Source organism: Saccostrea cucullata, unplaced genomic scaffold, assembly GCF_032062105.1.
Source record: "Saccostrea cucullata isolate Sc308-1 unplaced genomic scaffold, CSIRO_AGI_Scuc_v1 ctg110, whole genome shotgun sequence".
NCBI classification, from domain to species: domain Eukaryota; kingdom Metazoa; phylum Mollusca; class Bivalvia; order Ostreida; family Ostreidae; genus Saccostrea; species Saccostrea cuccullata.
Window position 1 is genome coordinate 574441 of NW_026939674.1, and position 17373 is coordinate 591813.

At 29.8% G+C, this 17373-nt stretch overlaps 2 protein-coding genes across 6 annotated transcripts; both read right to left on the minus strand.

Moving 5' to 3' along the window:
• Positions 1–264: 264 nt before the first annotated feature.
• Positions 265–8393, minus strand: LOC134253584 (snaclec 5-like). Of its 2 annotated transcripts, none has more exons than XM_062736120.1 (6): positions 1909–2132; positions 1741–1819; positions 1435–1514; positions 1217–1301; positions 778–993; positions 265–350 (listed from the first exon to the last, which is right to left on the minus strand). In XM_062736120.1, the coding sequence occupies exons 1-6, from the start codon at positions 2074–2076 to the stop codon at positions 337–339; spliced, it is 642 nt and encodes a 213-aa protein (XP_062592104.1). In that variant the 5' UTR covers positions 2077–2132; the 3' UTR covers positions 265–336. The 2 variants fall into 2 exon arrangements, with proteins under 2 accessions (XP_062592104.1, XP_062592105.1); XM_062736121.1 differs by lacking the exons at positions 1741–1819; positions 1909–2132 and adding exons at positions 8084–8153; positions 8226–8393 and having other exon boundaries at positions 277–350.
• A 421-nt stretch (positions 8394–8814) lies between these two features.
• On the minus strand, positions 8815–17345 carry LOC134253583 (perlucin-like protein). Of its 4 annotated transcripts, XM_062736119.1 has the most exons (7): positions 17258–17345; positions 15457–15551; positions 15291–15369; positions 14970–15049; positions 14731–14815; positions 13695–13904; positions 8815–8885 (listed from the first exon to the last, which is right to left on the minus strand). In XM_062736119.1, the coding sequence occupies exons 2-7, from the start codon at positions 15523–15525 to the stop codon at positions 8821–8823; spliced, it is 588 nt and encodes a 195-aa protein (XP_062592103.1). In that variant the 5' UTR covers positions 15526–15551; positions 17258–17345; the 3' UTR covers positions 8815–8820. The 4 variants fall into 4 exon arrangements, with proteins under 4 accessions (XP_062592103.1, XP_062592099.1, XP_062592101.1 ...); XM_062736115.1 differs by lacking the exon at positions 17258–17345 and having other exon boundaries at positions 15457–15691; XM_062736117.1 differs by lacking the exons at positions 8815–8885; positions 17258–17345 and adding an exon at positions 9796–9871 and having other exon boundaries at positions 15457–15690.
• Between the last annotated feature and the right edge of the window lie 28 nt (positions 17346–17373).

Below are 17373 nucleotides of genomic sequence, written 5' to 3' on the forward strand. Positions count from 1 at the left end.
GTAAAGTTTTGACCTTAGTAATAGCTCCAAGGTGCATTCATCTATCAGATTTTCGAGAAAAGAAGTGCGGAACAAACGAACATATCACAGAACAGGACATTGAAGAAAAAATGTGTCACTCCAATGACCAGTAAATTGACTAATAGCTTTATTAATTCCTTTTTATGTGTTCAAATACTTGTCATTCTGATTAGCATAAATGAAGGAGACAAAGGAACACAGTATATATACTATAGCGATTGAAATCGGCAAACAGATGACCCTGGTAAGCAAAAATAAAGTAATGAAATATGTGTGATTGTAATTTCATTTTTATTTTCCCGCCTTCATAAAATATCAGAATCCAGATCCTACAAAAAACAAACACAATAGATTAAGATTCTCTTTAAATCTATTTGAAGCTAATTATAATATTGAACCTGTAACTTACTTAAAAGTTATAATGATATCTGTTTCTGATCATTTTAAATCAAAATTACGAAAAGTTGAAAGGTTTTTTTCTATTCATTTTATTTGTATTTTTTGTGTATTATTATTCATATGAAACACTAATATGTTATTAATGAAGTCAAACCAAATCATTATTTCAAGTTGTTGTTGTTATTATAAATTTAACTGCATTTTATTTGATTGAATAAAAAAAAAAAGAAAATTAAATTTAAATAAAAGAAAAATCAAATAACGAATATGACTTTGACCATAATACTTTTAAAACGATGTTTCTTTTAGGTTAGACAATTCAGAGAAATATATGGAAGCATTAGGAATATAAAAGACCTGATAATTCACATATCACTTGAGTTTTATAGTCACATTCCCCATTGTCCCATTCACCACGCCCTGACCAATTGGCACAATAAGCACAGTGTTGTTTTAATTTCCCGTAATCTGGTTGTCCTTTGGCCCAATTAGTAAATGTTGGCCCTTTTCCAGTAGACAATGACATCCATGTCCGTTCCTTGCCAATGTCGGTCAGATCAATCCAGTATCGAACTATTTTTTTTAAAAATCATTTTACAAAATGACTACAAAACATGAATATATCTAAAATAAAAAGGGGGGGGGGGTGGTTGCAACAAGACAAAAAGATTAAGTTTGTTTTGAAGAATTTCACAGGCTATTTTTAATTTCTACCCCAAAGCATTAACAGACATTGGATATTTGTAGCATTTTCTTTTAATTTTCATTTTGGTCATATATACTAGTACTGTAATACCTTTTGGGAAATTCTTTAAAAGCCACATGCTTTCTCTTGCATCATTTATTTGCAGAAGAGTGGTCCCTTGCTTTCTGCAAAACATCTGTAAGGATTTATTTTTTTTAAAACAAAAGTTTAACTGAAATTATCAATTTTGAATGAAAATGAATTTGGAAAGAAACATCAATTAAGTTTTAATAAAAGAATAAATATCTACATGTACTTTAGAAAGTTACCTGTGCTTGAAACCAATTCATCTTTGTACTGAACAGACGATAGCAATGTTTGTTGTACCGCTTCCATCCCGAACTGCAAACTGAAAGTAAAAACTTATTACATTTGAAAACAGATTTTAGTTAGTTTTTTCTTTCATTTATTTATAAAAATGTTCCATTACCAAAGTTCAAATCTTAAATTATTTTATTCAGTATTATTTCTATTGTAAACATCATTTAATATTAAAAAAAATGTAATAAACATTGAACAGTACTTTATACATGAAACATGTAAATACTTAGGAAATGTACAGATTGCACACATACCTGGTTGTATCGGCTTTTTGGAGTTGCAGACATTAAATGTACAACCTGATTCAGAGCACTGAGTTTTGAATACAGCCGTCTATAAGTACATTAATGATATTATGAAGCTTTTCCAAAAAATATATGAGTATATAATTTTTATTAAAAATGCATTATTAAATTCTTTACCTTTAAAATTTTTGCTCTCTCTTGAAGGGAGGAAAAAAGTTGGAAATGGAGGTCTGATATATTTTTCATAAGAATCTCATCCTTATCTTGTAGTGAGCGAATCGAAATTTTTTCACCTAGAGCAAGTATAATTAACCCAAACAAAATACTTAAAATCAGTAGCTGCATTGTTCAGGTTTCCCCAGAGCTAATTTGTCCCAAACTTCTAAGTATCCAATTTTATTTATATACCTTAGTATTTATTTAATATATATGAATTAACAGATGGAGGTTACATGTGGTCACGACAGCTCGAACAAAGCTTCGGGTATCAAATTTCAATTTAAGTGGTTACAAGTGGGCGAATCGCATGATCCCAAAATTGCAAAAGACCTTACACAGCCTCTAACAGTTTAAGATGACATAATACAGAGAGAAATATCAAATATTACACAAACCTAAAAAAGAAAAGGTATTTTCTCTTTAAAAATTCCATTCCGTGTCTTAGATTATAAATTTCTTTTAACGGTTTAATAAAAGATTGCTCAGAATTTTCTGCATATTTTATATGTACAATACATTTGATTTATTTTAATCCCATTCAATCAGTTTGCATTTTTAAAATTTACTACAATGTACATGTGTCATTTGGATTTTCATTTGTTTCTTACTTAAATCACAAATAAATGTTAAGAAATTATTTAAACATGTTTAGCGAATAAACGCATTGAAGAATAGTTTAGCCCAGTTGATATATTAGTAATCAGGCTTTTTTACCCCTCTTATCAATTTTTTGATATTCCAAGGCAATGCTACAGCAGCCAGGATACAGAAATGTGATACCGGTACACCACTTATGAGTATCTACTTTGTTGTTTTACTTTCACTCAAGTCAGTAGATTTACAACTGATAGTTCAATTTAAGTTGAATTTTTAAAAGTATTGACTATTTGAACACTTAGTATAAAAGTTTTTCAGTAAGAGAATCCAAAATATATTATAGAAAAGGTATATAGAAATTACTGCTTAAAAGCTTTAAAAAATATCAAATTTTCTTCATGATCGTCCTCATTAAGAATTTATTCATTGGACGTCCTCGGAGCAGAGTTAAAATTACAGATGGGCCAAGGTTTCGCATAGTAATTAAAACTAAAAAATACCCGGTACAAGGCTACAGACAAAGCCCTTCGGCCAGGATTGAGGACACAAAAAACATGGGAAAAATAATAAAGGAACAATAATTCACAATCATTTTTCTAAAAAAAAAATTCAGGGCTTGAATTCTTCATATTCAGCACATTTCTTTTATCTGAATAATTTGATAATAATTTTCAAATGATTGTTGTAAAACTCTGATATACCAAAAAGTTAATACATGTATTTGAATTTGGTTAAATCATTTTCCTTTTTGAAAAGTTGAAATACATAAGACCTCTTTTTATGTTTGACATAGAAAAACATAAGGAAAATGTCTAGAAAAAAAAATTACATTATATTGATCGTTAAGCCAAGGAACATACCATTTTTATATCAAACAGCAAAAGCCAAGTCTCTGGAAAAGGACAAGTAAAAGTACAGTGCAGCTCCTCACACCCGCCTTTACCCCACCCAGTTATACATGCCTGTTTAAGCTATAGATTTTTTTAATAGATATGTATCAGCACTTGTCAACTAATATGACCAAACCAAAGCAATGAGGCCTTCAATAATGTAATTCAGCAGCATAAATCGGCAAACAATTGAACAAAATAAAAATGATGTATAAAAAGTGTTTTATTTCCTTTTATTTTCAAGCGTTCGTGCATTATCAGATTCCAGATTCTGAAAAAAAGCAATAAAACATGTTTAGAAATTATCGTTTTGTTGTAGTGTTTATTATTTTAATTAATGATATATTGTTGTAATACCATATTATAAATATGTATGTTACAACTGATATTAATAAAAATAAGTATACAGATAAATATTAGATTAAGAAATCGAATAACATACATGTAGAACCCAAACGCAGGATGTTATGACCTATTCACTGGGTAATCGTAAAATAAATCTAGACATTTTCATGTAACCTTTATTACATTTATAATTTAGCTATAATTAATGAAACAGAAAGTAATGAAAATAAATTAATATGGAATTCACTATGTCATATTATTTTTCTTTTCAGACTAGATGTCACAGACATGTTCGTATTGTCTCCATAACCAGAACCGAACCAATGCTTTATGTAGAATTTAGAATGATTATTGAAAAATGGTTAATTTATATAATTTAAAAGATATCTTTAAAGGATAAAAGAGATAAAGTCTACAATGAAATTAGTTTACACTTTTCAACAAGCATTTAATTTTTCCCCTCCCTCTTGTCCTCGTCATAAGTGGGTGAATTCTAATAGTGCTGAATAGTCCAATCCAAACTTTACAAAAGTTGTGTCCCTTTGTGGGGTCAACCAAAAGGTCAAAGGGGAAAGAAACAACATTTCTCCTCTTTATGCTACTAAACATTTGGGCGGGCTATGATGAATCCACTGTGTATAAATGGTTTTCTTTGGATGTGTGGGTAGCCCCAACATGGGGCAATCAGTATACACTATACAACTGTTTTTGCTAGTCAGATGACAAAGTTAGAAACCTGAAAAGTACAAAGGCTACTGTGAGGATTCTATGAATTTATCCCCTAAGATGGAGGCAAAGAGACATAACTTTTGAAAAGTGTGGATTGAACTATTCTTCATCAATTGTATTAATAATTCAAAAAATATTATTTCAAGAGATACAGGGCTGGCTGGTTTACTACCTAATAACTATTGCTTCGACCGAGTAACAATTTACTTTTTGCCATCCCTAATAGATATCCATTAACTTTTTTGTTTAGTAGGAAGCTTTATTGTCTTTTTGTAAACATACAGGTATTAGTATTTCAACAATTTATGCCCATCATATTGAATGATGTATTTGCATTATTCAAACCAAAATAACAGTTACTGTGGTTATTATGCATGTGTATACGCATAAATATGTTTTGAAATATAAAGCCTTTAAATTGCAAGCGATCAAAATTTGTCTTGAAATTTGCAAGGAGTACAATATTGTTGTTTTATATAAGAATAAACAACCTAAATAGTTTTATAACTATTCACTGCAAATAAGTAATTAAACCAAAAATAGAACCTGACGATTCACACATAGCTGGAATTTATAACTACAGCTGTAATCGTCCCAATGGTTGCCAAGCCGTGTCCAGTTATTATAGGCATTGTCCTGATTTCCAGAGTTGTCCGGTTGTCCCTTACCCCATCTCTGAAATGTAGGCCGTTTTCCCGTAGAAAAAGCAATCCATTCACCTTCTTTTTCGGCGTCAGTCAGATCAATCCAGTAAAAAGCTGCATTTTATATTTTCTAAATCATTAAAGCTCATTCAACATATAAAATGTATCAAAAAAAAGCAGGAGCTGTGTTTGAAACAAGTTTTAAAACAAGATCACGCATTATAATGGTATTATCGTTTTACTAACAGCGTGACAGTTTGCTTGATGGGGCGTGCTAAAATTTCGTATGCTGATTATCATTTTACTCCTAGATTGGATGTTTGATTTCAATGGAATCAATAATACTTTGCACATGAAACACAGAACCCAGCAATACCACTGACAATACTGACCAGTCGCATGGAATAAACAACAATTACATGTGAACGGACAAAGCAAGTTTTACTTCCTATAATGATGATATTGATAGCTACATAGTACAACAGTAGCATAGTAGCCTTACTAATTCCATTCTTTAAATTTTCTTATACATGTTATGTAAAAATTCTCGAGGCATCAAATTAATCATGAAAAATGAATATCGTAAAATGATAACCAGCACACAAAATTTTCATCAACAGTTGTAAAATGATGATAAATAATCTGACTATAGTTACAAGTGTTTTAGAAAAAATTGAAACATTTCATATTTGAATATTTTGACTGTATAAAAAACCTCGTAATTAAATGGTGTAAGACAATTCATTGAATTACTTGTAATGGTTTCCTTAGAAATAAAGGCCTCTCTCTCATCAGAGGGACATTTCACCTTAATAGCCATTAGTATAGAAAAGAATTTTTAAAGGATGTAGTGTATTTTCAATCAAATACTCGTGCAGCCATCTTAAAAAACAAACATGAATTAAATTTTTGTCCATATATCACTCTAAAATTTTTGTTCTCTCTTGAATCGAAGTAAAAAGTTGAAAATGTAGATTTGATATATAAGAATTGCTTGTTGTCATCAGTTTTACGGAAATCTATGCAAGAAAACAAGTGAAGAATTAATGTAAATCCTGAGTATTTATATATAATGAAGAATTTAATTCCAAAAGTCACATGATAAAATAAACTGCGGAATATATTTAACAAAACTTTCTTTATATTAAAACATTGAGGCATTCATTTTCGATTTTATTGATTCATTATTTGTCACTCTGATAAACTTTACAAAATGAGACAATCATGTCATATGACTGCAAAAATAACAAACACACATAAGAAATAAAACTTCTGATATTATACTCTTGCCAGGGCGATTTTGATTGCATTTAATATTTTATTATCATTATTTTTCCTTTTTCTGTAGAATTAAAATCTAGATCCTGAAATAAACATTGACTCAAATTAATAAGGAGATATCATGATGAATTAAATGAATGACTTGAATATTTTTTTAATGTAAAGTGTAGTAATTGATAAGTTTTATGGCATCACATTCAGACAGTCTTTAAGAGTAACAAAAAATATAAGTAAAAAATATTTGACTCTTCAATGGAATCAAATATGTTTTTATATTCATTAAATATTCTACTATCTTATGATATAATTATTTTAGTTATTTGTTAAATAAATAATTATTTGTGTGGAATCAAATATGTTTTTATATTCATTAAATATTCTACTATCTTATGATATAATTATTTTAGTTATTTGTTAAATGTCGATAGATGTAGTAGTATTCAAATTTGGTATACTTTTATTTAAAGCAAACAAAATTATTTTCTAAATTAAAAGAAAGGGGGCAACAATTTTAATACACTAGTAATCGTTCGTTAAATTGTTTAAGACTTTTTCTTTTCATAAGGATAAAATAATAAGAGGTATACAAAATAAGTAAAACAACTTGATGCTTCACACATCACTTGCAGTCTTTTCATGCAGTTTTCATCGTCCCAGTCGCCAAGTTTTGACCAGTTATTATTGGCACAGTCTTGATTTCCCCCAGAATTATCTGGTTGTCTCCTACCCCACGCGGTATAAGCTGGTCCTTTCCCAGTTGCAAATGCAATCCATTTTCCTTCCTTGCCAATGTCAGTCAGATCAATCCAGTAATGAACTGAATAATATTTTTGCAACGTTTAAAATTTACATGTTTTTCAAAATAAATGTACACGATAATGTCTAAATACAGTATGACAGGTTTCTTGGTGGGTGTAAAATTTTGCGATTTGCTTACTCAAAGATATGCTAAAAATTTTGTCGTAATATAATTTAGCGAAGACAGGGATCCAACTCATTGCAAAAGAACACTAGGAAGAATACTGAATATTTTTAATTAACAATTATAATTTTAGCGGGCTACTACCAAAACGCCAAAATTAGCTAAAATTAGCATCCCGCTTAAATAACACACTTTACGGTATAAGATTTTGTTTTGTAACTTGAGAATTATTTAATAAAACACTTTTAATCCTAGTAAATTTCTATTTTGGCTGTATCACTTTAAATACCTTTTGGATAATTCTTTGAAAGCCACTTGCTTTCCCCCTCGGTACTGATTTGCAAAAGTGTTGCCCCTTGTTTCCTGCAGAGGGCCTGTTGAGATCATTATGAATTAAGCCTAATCTAATTTATTTTAATGAAAAAAACTTTGTAATGAAAAATCCAATGACTTAATAGGAAAGTATTCTATCTGTGAGTAAAATGCTAGTCTCTTTAAAAATTTATACCTGGGCTTCAAACCAATTCATTTTTGCACTAAACAGATAATAGCAATGGCCGTTGTATCGCTTCTATCCCTGCTTGCAATTTAAATTTAAAAAAAAATCCTTTACAAAAATAGAAATCTTTCGAAAATTTTGTCATCAAATTTATACATAAATCTCAAGATAACATTGCGCAGGAGTGTATCATATAGTATGCAGATATAAGTAGACAAATATCTACCCGATTTTCTTTTGTCACAAACATCAAACGCACAGCCAGACACCGAGCATTGAGTTTCGAATACAGCCGTCTATGCAAGAGAAATGCATAATAAATAGGTATAGGATTATTAGATTTAATAGCCATGCAAAAATATCCTTACCTTTATGATTTTTTCTCTCTCTTGAATGGAAGTAAAAAGTTGAAATTGTAGATCAGATATTTTTTTCATGAGAACATCATCCTTGCTTTGGAGTGCTCGAACTGAGATCCCTTTACTTATTGCAAGTAAAACAAACCAGGACAAAATACAGATTACAAGTGATCGCATTGTTTAGGAATCCATTCAGTCTAACTGTTATCAAAGGCAATAAGTGAGTATTTATATGTAATATTCCAAAAGGTACCAGATGCAAGTTATTCATCACCGCACGGAATACATGTATATCTTTGATGATCAAATTTCATTTTAAGTAGCCATAAGTGGGCGAAAGTCATACTACGATAATTTGTTCTTGTTTTGGTATATAACTTTCATAAGCTTGTAATGCATATAACATTTCGACGATTGCTTAATAATATCAAAAAAATATTCCGGTCTTCAAATCAACTATATACTCTTTTTGGGGGAAAGGGAGTTAACCCAAAAATACCGATGCTTATAACAGTGGCGACTTCCATTGATTTGATTTTTGAAATAAAGATATGCCAAAATGACTAATATCTAGCAAGAAATAAAATCACGGAGAATAAGTTCTTTATTTGTTCTTGTCTTCAAATTTTTTTTTTACACCACTATGCCTATTTACAGCAGCATTGTCACCTACAAGTATTTGAACTTCACCTACAAAAAAACTACCTTATCTTTCAAGCTACCATTGATGGTCCTTCCTAAAGGTGTAGGTATATGAATTACTGAATTTCTGAAGCAAAGAAGGCCATTTTTGAGCTATGGCTTCTGTCCTTTACAAAAATTTGAATTTTTCAATTAAAATTTGTATATGACAATTTAGTCGTATATTCACTAAAGATTGCATGTAATTTGAAAGCTCAAAAATTTAGAAAGAATTGTTTTTAAAACCTAAAACATTAGCTTAATTTTAGAAACTAGAAAAATCTCTTATAACTGTAAAAATTCATGGACACTTCTCTCTGCATGAATATATATATATATATATATATATATATATATATATATATATATATATATATATATATATATATATATATATATATATATATATATATATATATATATATATATATATATATATATATATCTCTCTGTCCATTTTAACATTTAAGTTAGACAACAGTGCACCCATGTTTCCTCACTAAGCTAGGAGATTTATCATACATTCATTGGTTAAAATGTACCTAACGATTAAAATGTGTCGGATTACTATTGGATCCATTCAAAAGGCGTCATATATATTCACTTTTGCTGGAAAACTCAAAATCGCCGTAGCAAAAAAAAACATAATTCGTCGTTAAAAAATGGGGGTGCAGAAAGTAGTTTTGGCACTTCTTCCTTTGCATGATAACTCTTGACATTGGCCTTAGAAAATGTACAGGGAAATTTCCGAGGCAGCCACTCACTCTCAAAAACGCCCATTCTAAATCTCGTTCCTCAATCATGGCTGGTTAACTTTCGATTTATTTGTATCAACATTTGTCCGTTTTACTAACAAAATAAAAATCAAAAAGACAATCAAAAATGAAAATATATAATAATGCAACACAAAAATAAAAGAATGTGTTTATTTTTTAATTATTTTCCAGTTTTCCCACAGGTTCAAAATCCAGATCCTAAAAAATAAAGCAATAAATGTAGATACAATTAAGATATGAAAATCAAATATAAATAATTGCCGATCGGTCAAGTTCAAGATGTTCTTCGTCTTATTTCCGTATTATGTTTGCCCTAACCGCGAGTGGACGATTTTAATTTGATCAAATTTAAAGTAATCAGTACACTTCTTTGAGTAAAACTGTATAGCAATTAAATTCATTATTTTAAGAGATACATCGCAAGACAAGACAAGACAAGACTTTATTCTCATAAACTGTACAAAACAGTATAGAGAGGATATAACACAAAATATTTACAATTAATTAATTAAGCATGCGTGAGACAAAGAAAAAAAAGAGAAAAAAATGACAATGTCATAGACCAAGACTTGACTCTCACAATAGTTCCAATAAATTTACATAACTTAATTAATTTTTCCCTGCTGTTCAAATTAAATAGTTGGTCAAACTTAAAAACATTAGGATTTGTGTAATAATACTTGGGCAATAGATTTAATCTAGAATTCTTAATGTATGGGTCAGTGCATTTAAATAAATAATGAAATTCATCTCCTATTTCCTTGCATAAACACAAGTGACAAATTCTGTTTTCTCTTAAAATATTATACCATCTGCCTGTTTCAATTGGAAGCCAGCATTACCAGTTCTAAAAATACAATATTTCATAGAAAGTTTAGGAGGTAAATTCAACAAGTATTTCTCAAATGTTATTGACTTTTTAAACAGTCTATAATTAAGGCTTTTTGGTGAATTATACATATCACTATACCACAATTGTTTAAATTGATCTACAAGAATATTTTGCACCTTATTCTTTAACCATGTAATATATATTGTTGCCATACATAAGCCAATCCACACTCATTCAAAATATTTTTAACAGATTACACCATGGTATATCATAATTTTTTAACACAAATAATAGTTTTGATGACATTTTAGTGCCTTGTGATACCACAAGTTTTGCCCAGAAAGAAATCATACGAGTAACATTAATAGATAGAGGATATCTACCAAGTTCTCCATACACCATAAAATTAGGCGTGGAAGACCTAAGATTTAATACATGCTTACAAAATTTTAGATGAAGTCTCTCTATAAGAGCAACATTACAAAATCCCCATATTTCACAACCATATGACAAAATTGGTTTCACTATTTTGTCAAACATATCTAGTTTGCAGTCAATTGAAAGATTATGTTTTCTACATTTTCCAAGAACACCATACATTGCTTTTGTAGCTTTTTCATACATATCCTTAATATTCAAATTAAAAGATCCACTTTTACTAAATGTTACTCCTAAGTATTTAAAATTTTCAACAATTTCCAATGGAACACCTTCAAACTTAAATGTATTATTATTACATCTTTTACCTTTACCAAATAGAACAATTTTTGTTTTAGCACTATTAACCTTCAAATGCCATTTTTTACAGTATTCAGCAAACATCTCAAGTTGGTACTGGAGATCTTCAGGGGATTCTGATAATAGAATAGTATCATCTGCATAAAGTAAAACATAAAGCCGCAGATATATATTAAGTTCATCTTCAATTTTCTCAGACAGATTTTTCAAACCTTTTACATTTTTGTCAAACAAAAAACCTTCAAGATCATTTAAATACAGTGCAAATAAAAATGGTGATAGATTTTCACCTTGTCTTACTCCAACAGTACATGAAAACATTTCTGATGATACTCAATTAACTACTACTCTAGATTTAATATCCTTATACATATTAGTTATAATTTTAAAACATTTGCCATCTATATTGTTCAATAAAATTTTATTCCAAAGACCTAATCGCCAGACTGAGTCAAAGGCTTTCTCGAAATCTATAAAAACACAGTATAGTTTCTTTTTATATAATTTAAACAGTTCAATAAGTGAGTATAATGAAAAAATTGATCCAGAGTAGAAAAATCTTTTCGAAAACCGGCTTGGTTCTCCAAGATAAGTTGAGCTCTGTCAGCATAGTTATTTAGTCTCTGTGGATAAAATGTATTATTCATAATGGAAGTGAACAATTTACCCAAACAACTTATTAATGTAATTGGTCTGTAGTTTTTAGGATCAGATTTATCACCTTTGTTTTTATATATTGGTATTATATTGCCATTAGTCCACTGTGAGGGGATTATTCCAGAATCAAATATTCTATTAAATAGCTCAACATACAAGGTCAGTAAACAGTCAGATGTACTCTTGATGTACTCATTTATGATTCTGTCATCACCACTAGATTTATTATTTTTCAATAATTTAATACTTTTAAGAACTTCATCATGTGTGATTGGTTGATTAATATAGTGATTCAACTGCATATCAGATACCAGAAGCAGTTCTTCCTCATTCAAAACATAGTTATCATTTGATTCATTGAATTGCATATTGCTACAGTCTTTATAAAAATTATAAAGATCGTTTAGGTCAGCCATACATCTTTGTTTATTTATGTTTGTATTTAAAATTTTCCAATATTCTTTAGGGTTTGAAGTGCGTAGGTATCTTAGTTTCCTTTTCATTTCTGTTCTATGTTTACTATTAGCAAGTTTTAGTTTCTGATTATACAGCTTTTCTTTTTCATACAAGTTTGTTTTGAAAATAGAACCACCAAATTTTTTATACAGTCTCTTTGCTTTTCTATAGTTTTGCCTGGCACATTTACAATCAGCCGTAAACCAAGGTTTATTAACTTTACAATTTTTGATTTCTTTGTTACAGTTTGTGTAAATTTGTTTTGTGCCAAATACTTCTTTAGCACTTTCTACAAAGATTTCACCAACCCTATCTACAATATTAGGTAGATGGATAACAAATTGGGGTGCATATTACAACTAACGCCACAAAATATGAGTGAATACCCTCAATCTGAACATCCTTAATTATTTTCTTTTCATCAACTACAATGTAAAAATATGGGTGCAAAATGGTAACTTTTAGAAAACTTATCTATATTTGTAATTTTCGTGTAAGTGTTCATGAATTTGTGGATGAAATGTACAACATATTTTAATTATTTTGACTATAAATCTTTATCTATAAATCAGTTTTAAGTCACAGAAAAGAAGTTGATCCTAACATCGCGGGTTCGAATTCCACAACGGAAAGTGGAGACTGGTCATTCTGATAAAAACGCAAAAAGGCCGAGTACAGCTCTTAATTTGCAGTCATATACTGACAAGTGGTAGCGTTTAAAAATGAGTGAAAATTTTTCGAAGGAGCATTCAAAGACATACCGCTATTATTCCTAATACTAGTATGTATATGTTTAAATACGTATTAAGTTCAGGTTTTATCAAAGTTCAACAACATGTCCAAAATTTATTTAGCTGCAAAACTATGTGGTTTATAAAGTTGAAACTTTCACATTTTATAAATATATCATTAACAGATAGAAAGTACCACTTAATAACAAATACTGAATAAAATATTTATCGAAAAATATTCTTTTAAAAAATGTCTAAATATTTTTTTTAAATACACCTTATTAATTCCGTACTTTCTCGATAAATATTTTAATACTTTTTGTCCGATTCTACTTTTTATCTGTTAAACAATAATATGTTTATAAACTGTAAAATTTTAACTTTATACCTCACATTGATTTGGAGTAATTATTTTCGGACATATTCACCTTTGATGAAACCTTAAAATATTTACATAGCACTACACAATGGCTTTGAAGAATTAAGGTACCCGTAATTAAACATGAATGGAAAAATGGACTGGAGCACATGTTTACAAAAGGCAAATAGTTTTATAACTCTATCCTTTGCATGGGTTAAAAAGAAACATATAGCAAAACATAAGAACCTGATGATTCACACATCACTTGAATTTTATTACTGCATTGTCCATCGTTCCATTCACCATTCCTTGGAGAGTTATCATGGGCACAGTCTTCATTTCCGGAGTTGTCTGGTTGTCCTTTACCCCAACTCGTAAATGTAGGTCGTTTCCCCGTGGAAAACATCATCCATTCGCCTTCCTTTCCAGCGTCAGTCAGATCAATCCAGTAATAAACTGCGTTTTATATTTTTTAAATGGTAAAAAAAACTTTTATATATAAGATAATGTATTGTGAAAGTAATAATGTTACGGTAGCTTAAAAGCTAAAATATACTGAGGTTGATGATTGTTACGTATGATAGAAAAAAATCTGCATACAAAATTTTAGAAATTCTTCTTAAAGACTTAGAAATGTTTATATTTTTATGCCCCCGTAATTGGAAATAAGGGTTATGCAGTTTTGGCCCTGTTTTCCCGTCAGTCTAGCTGTATGTCTGTCTGTCTGCCTATTTACAGTTGTATCTGTCCGCAAAAACTTTAATCTTGCCCATAACTTTTGTGTGGCTGGGGCTATTGCTTTCTTATTTTACGGGAGTAATTCTTGTGGCAAGACCTTTCTTTATGGTACCAACATATTTGACCTCTTGACCTTGGCCTTAGGGATGATCCACTTTTAAATAAAAATTCCAAATTTTAACCTTGGCCATAACTTTTGAACAGTTGGTGCTAGGAATTTCATTCTTCACGTGTATTTATTATGTAAATACCTTTCAATCGGTATAGAAATTTCACTTTTTAACTTGACCTTAGAGTTTGACCCACTTTGTAAAAAAAACTTAAATCTTGGCCATAACTTTTGAACAGTATCGATGAGGGCTTCACATTTCAAATAAATATTCCTTGTGAAAAAACTTTCCTCTTGATACCAACAATGTTGTCCTTTTGACTTTTACCTTGGAGTTTGACTTACATTTGAGAAACTTTAACCTCCGCAATAAGCTGCAATACGGGGGCATCAGTGTTTCACAAATATATATTTTTTTCTTTTATTCTTCCCTACCTTTTGGATAATGCGTTGAAAGCCATTTGTTCTCTCTTGCATCGTTGATTTGAAGAAGTGTGGTGCCTTGTTTTCTACAGAAGAACTGAAAAGAGAATATGGCAAAGAGAATGTGGAAAGAGCAACATGGAAAGAAAGGGAGATTATAACATAAATAGTTGAGAATTCGGTACTTGAAAGGCAAAATGCATGAACATACAATCTGCGTGTAAAATGCTAATCTCTACATTGAAGACTACCTGAGCTTCAAACCAGTTCATCTTTGTACTGAACAGACGATAGCAATGTCCGTTGTACCGCTTCCATCCTTGCTTGCAAACTAAAAGTTTAAAAACAAATGTTTCACTAAATATGGATATTAGTATTTTAGCTATCAATTTATCCATTTTTTTCCTTAAACAATATGTTTTCATTTATTAAAATATGATTATTAAACAAAAGAATTTAACTTTAACTTATTTTCTGTCTTTAACACTCAAAAACCTAAAAAAAAAAATTAGATAGAGCAAGAGTGTTACACCTTATACTAAGTATGTAAGTAATATAAGATGTGTATTTACCTGGTTTTAATAGCTTTCTTTTGTCGCAATCATTAAAAGTACAACCTGACTCCGAGCATTTCGTTTGAAACACAGCCGTCTAAGAAAAATAAATGCATAAATTGCTTTTAAAAAGTTCACTTTTCAATTTATTTCTTAATACTTATTAATTTTATCAGATCCTTACCTTTATAATTTTTGCTCTTCCTTGAATGGAAGAGAAAAGTTGAAAATGTAGATCTGATATATTTCTCATAAGAGCATCATCCTTGCTTTGTTGTGCTTGAGTTGAAATCGTTTTACTTATTGCAAGTACAACGAACCAAGACAAAATACAGATTACCAGTGATTGCATTGTTTATAGCATTACATACAGTCTAACTATCAACAACGCAACAACTGAGTATTTATGTATGATATCGAAGTATTTTATTCCAAAAGGTAACTGATGTAGCCATTCATTACCTCTCGAAATATATGTCTTTGTAGATCAAATTTCATTTTAAGTAGTTATAAGTGGGCGAAAGTCGCATTATTTTATGCTGATTTGATTGCTATTAAATATATATATTTTAACAAGCTTGTATTGAATCCATCAATCTGATGATTGCTTAGTTGAACTTCATATCAACTTGCAATATATTTTTTTTCATCTCTTTATGTTTAGTATTTCATAGTAATGATCCTTATATTAAGTTTTTCATCTGTTTGTTTGTATTTTCTACCGTTTTGCATCACTAACAATTCTTTATTCTCTTTCTCATGAAAGCTGCAATAAAATGACCATCTCTCAGAGTTTTCCAATTAAAAGCTGCAGTTGAATGTTCATTTTACTCTTGCCAAGAAGATTTTGATTGCATCATTTTGACTACTAGTACTTTGTTTTTATACTGAATTTGACTACTGAATGTGCTGTCTACCTGAGCTATACATAAGGCTGCTCCTGCATACCTGATCCCACCTATGGAATTTCCGAAGGTCCCTCTTCACAAATTTGTATTGTTTAAAAAAAAATTATAGATCGATCATTGTTATTCTCAAATGCACCATATATGCTTCAAATGGAAAAAAAAAGGTTTGACTATGTAAAAATAAAAGCATTTCGTGCTAGATAGCAAAAAGAAATTTTATTAACTGAAATATATGTTAAAATGTGCTTGTTCATGTATAGCCCAATTTGAAATTAAATTATTTGGTTTCCGACCTATTCTTAAAGTAATTTAAAAGGAAACCTTAGTATGAGAGTTTGCAGAAATTTTGACTGTTTTCGTGTCACATTATCCTAATCTCAATTCTCTTATCTCAAGAGTACATGTATGTATATTAGTCTTCAGAAGAGAAGAGCATGTACATCAAATGATGATTTATTATTCTACATGATGTGTCATTCTGATTTCCTCCAGTTAAGACACTCTGTCCTAATTCATAATATTAATTTATTTTTCATTCACGAGAATAAATTATATTAGAAATTGTACTCTGAGAAAGTAATTACTAATTAGAGAAACCCCAATATCTATGTAAACATTATCAAAGTACCGTATAACTGGTAAATTTTACTACTGTAATTTTTTTACGAATTTTGATTTAAAAAAGTGTGATTTGAATTTTTAAGGTATTATTCGAACAAAAATTACAAGCGAGGAATTTGGCTATTTTTTTTTATCTTTGTTTAATATAAGGAGTGTAATTTTTGGTCACTCTCCTTCTACCTTGTAGTTTTTATTCATGCTTGTAAGTAACCCATTTATTTTTTTTTTCAAATTTGTCATAATACTAGTATACAGATAGACATACAGGCAAACAGAACAATAACATTAACATAAATCATGCCAAGATTGGTCGATCAGAACATGTACCCATGTATTCCGTAAGCTAAACTCATCCACAAACTGCACCTGTTCTGACCATAAACCTTCTTGTTTATGTTAACCGCAGACGAAATCAATATCTCTGCACCTAAAGGCAGTAAATTGTATATCTCTTACCTTGGTAAAATACAAGTCCTTTTTAAAATGAACATGATAAAAGCATTAAAGTGAAACTGGATAGGTATTACTATTATAACGAACAATGCTCAATGAAGCATAACAAGGTTAAGGTT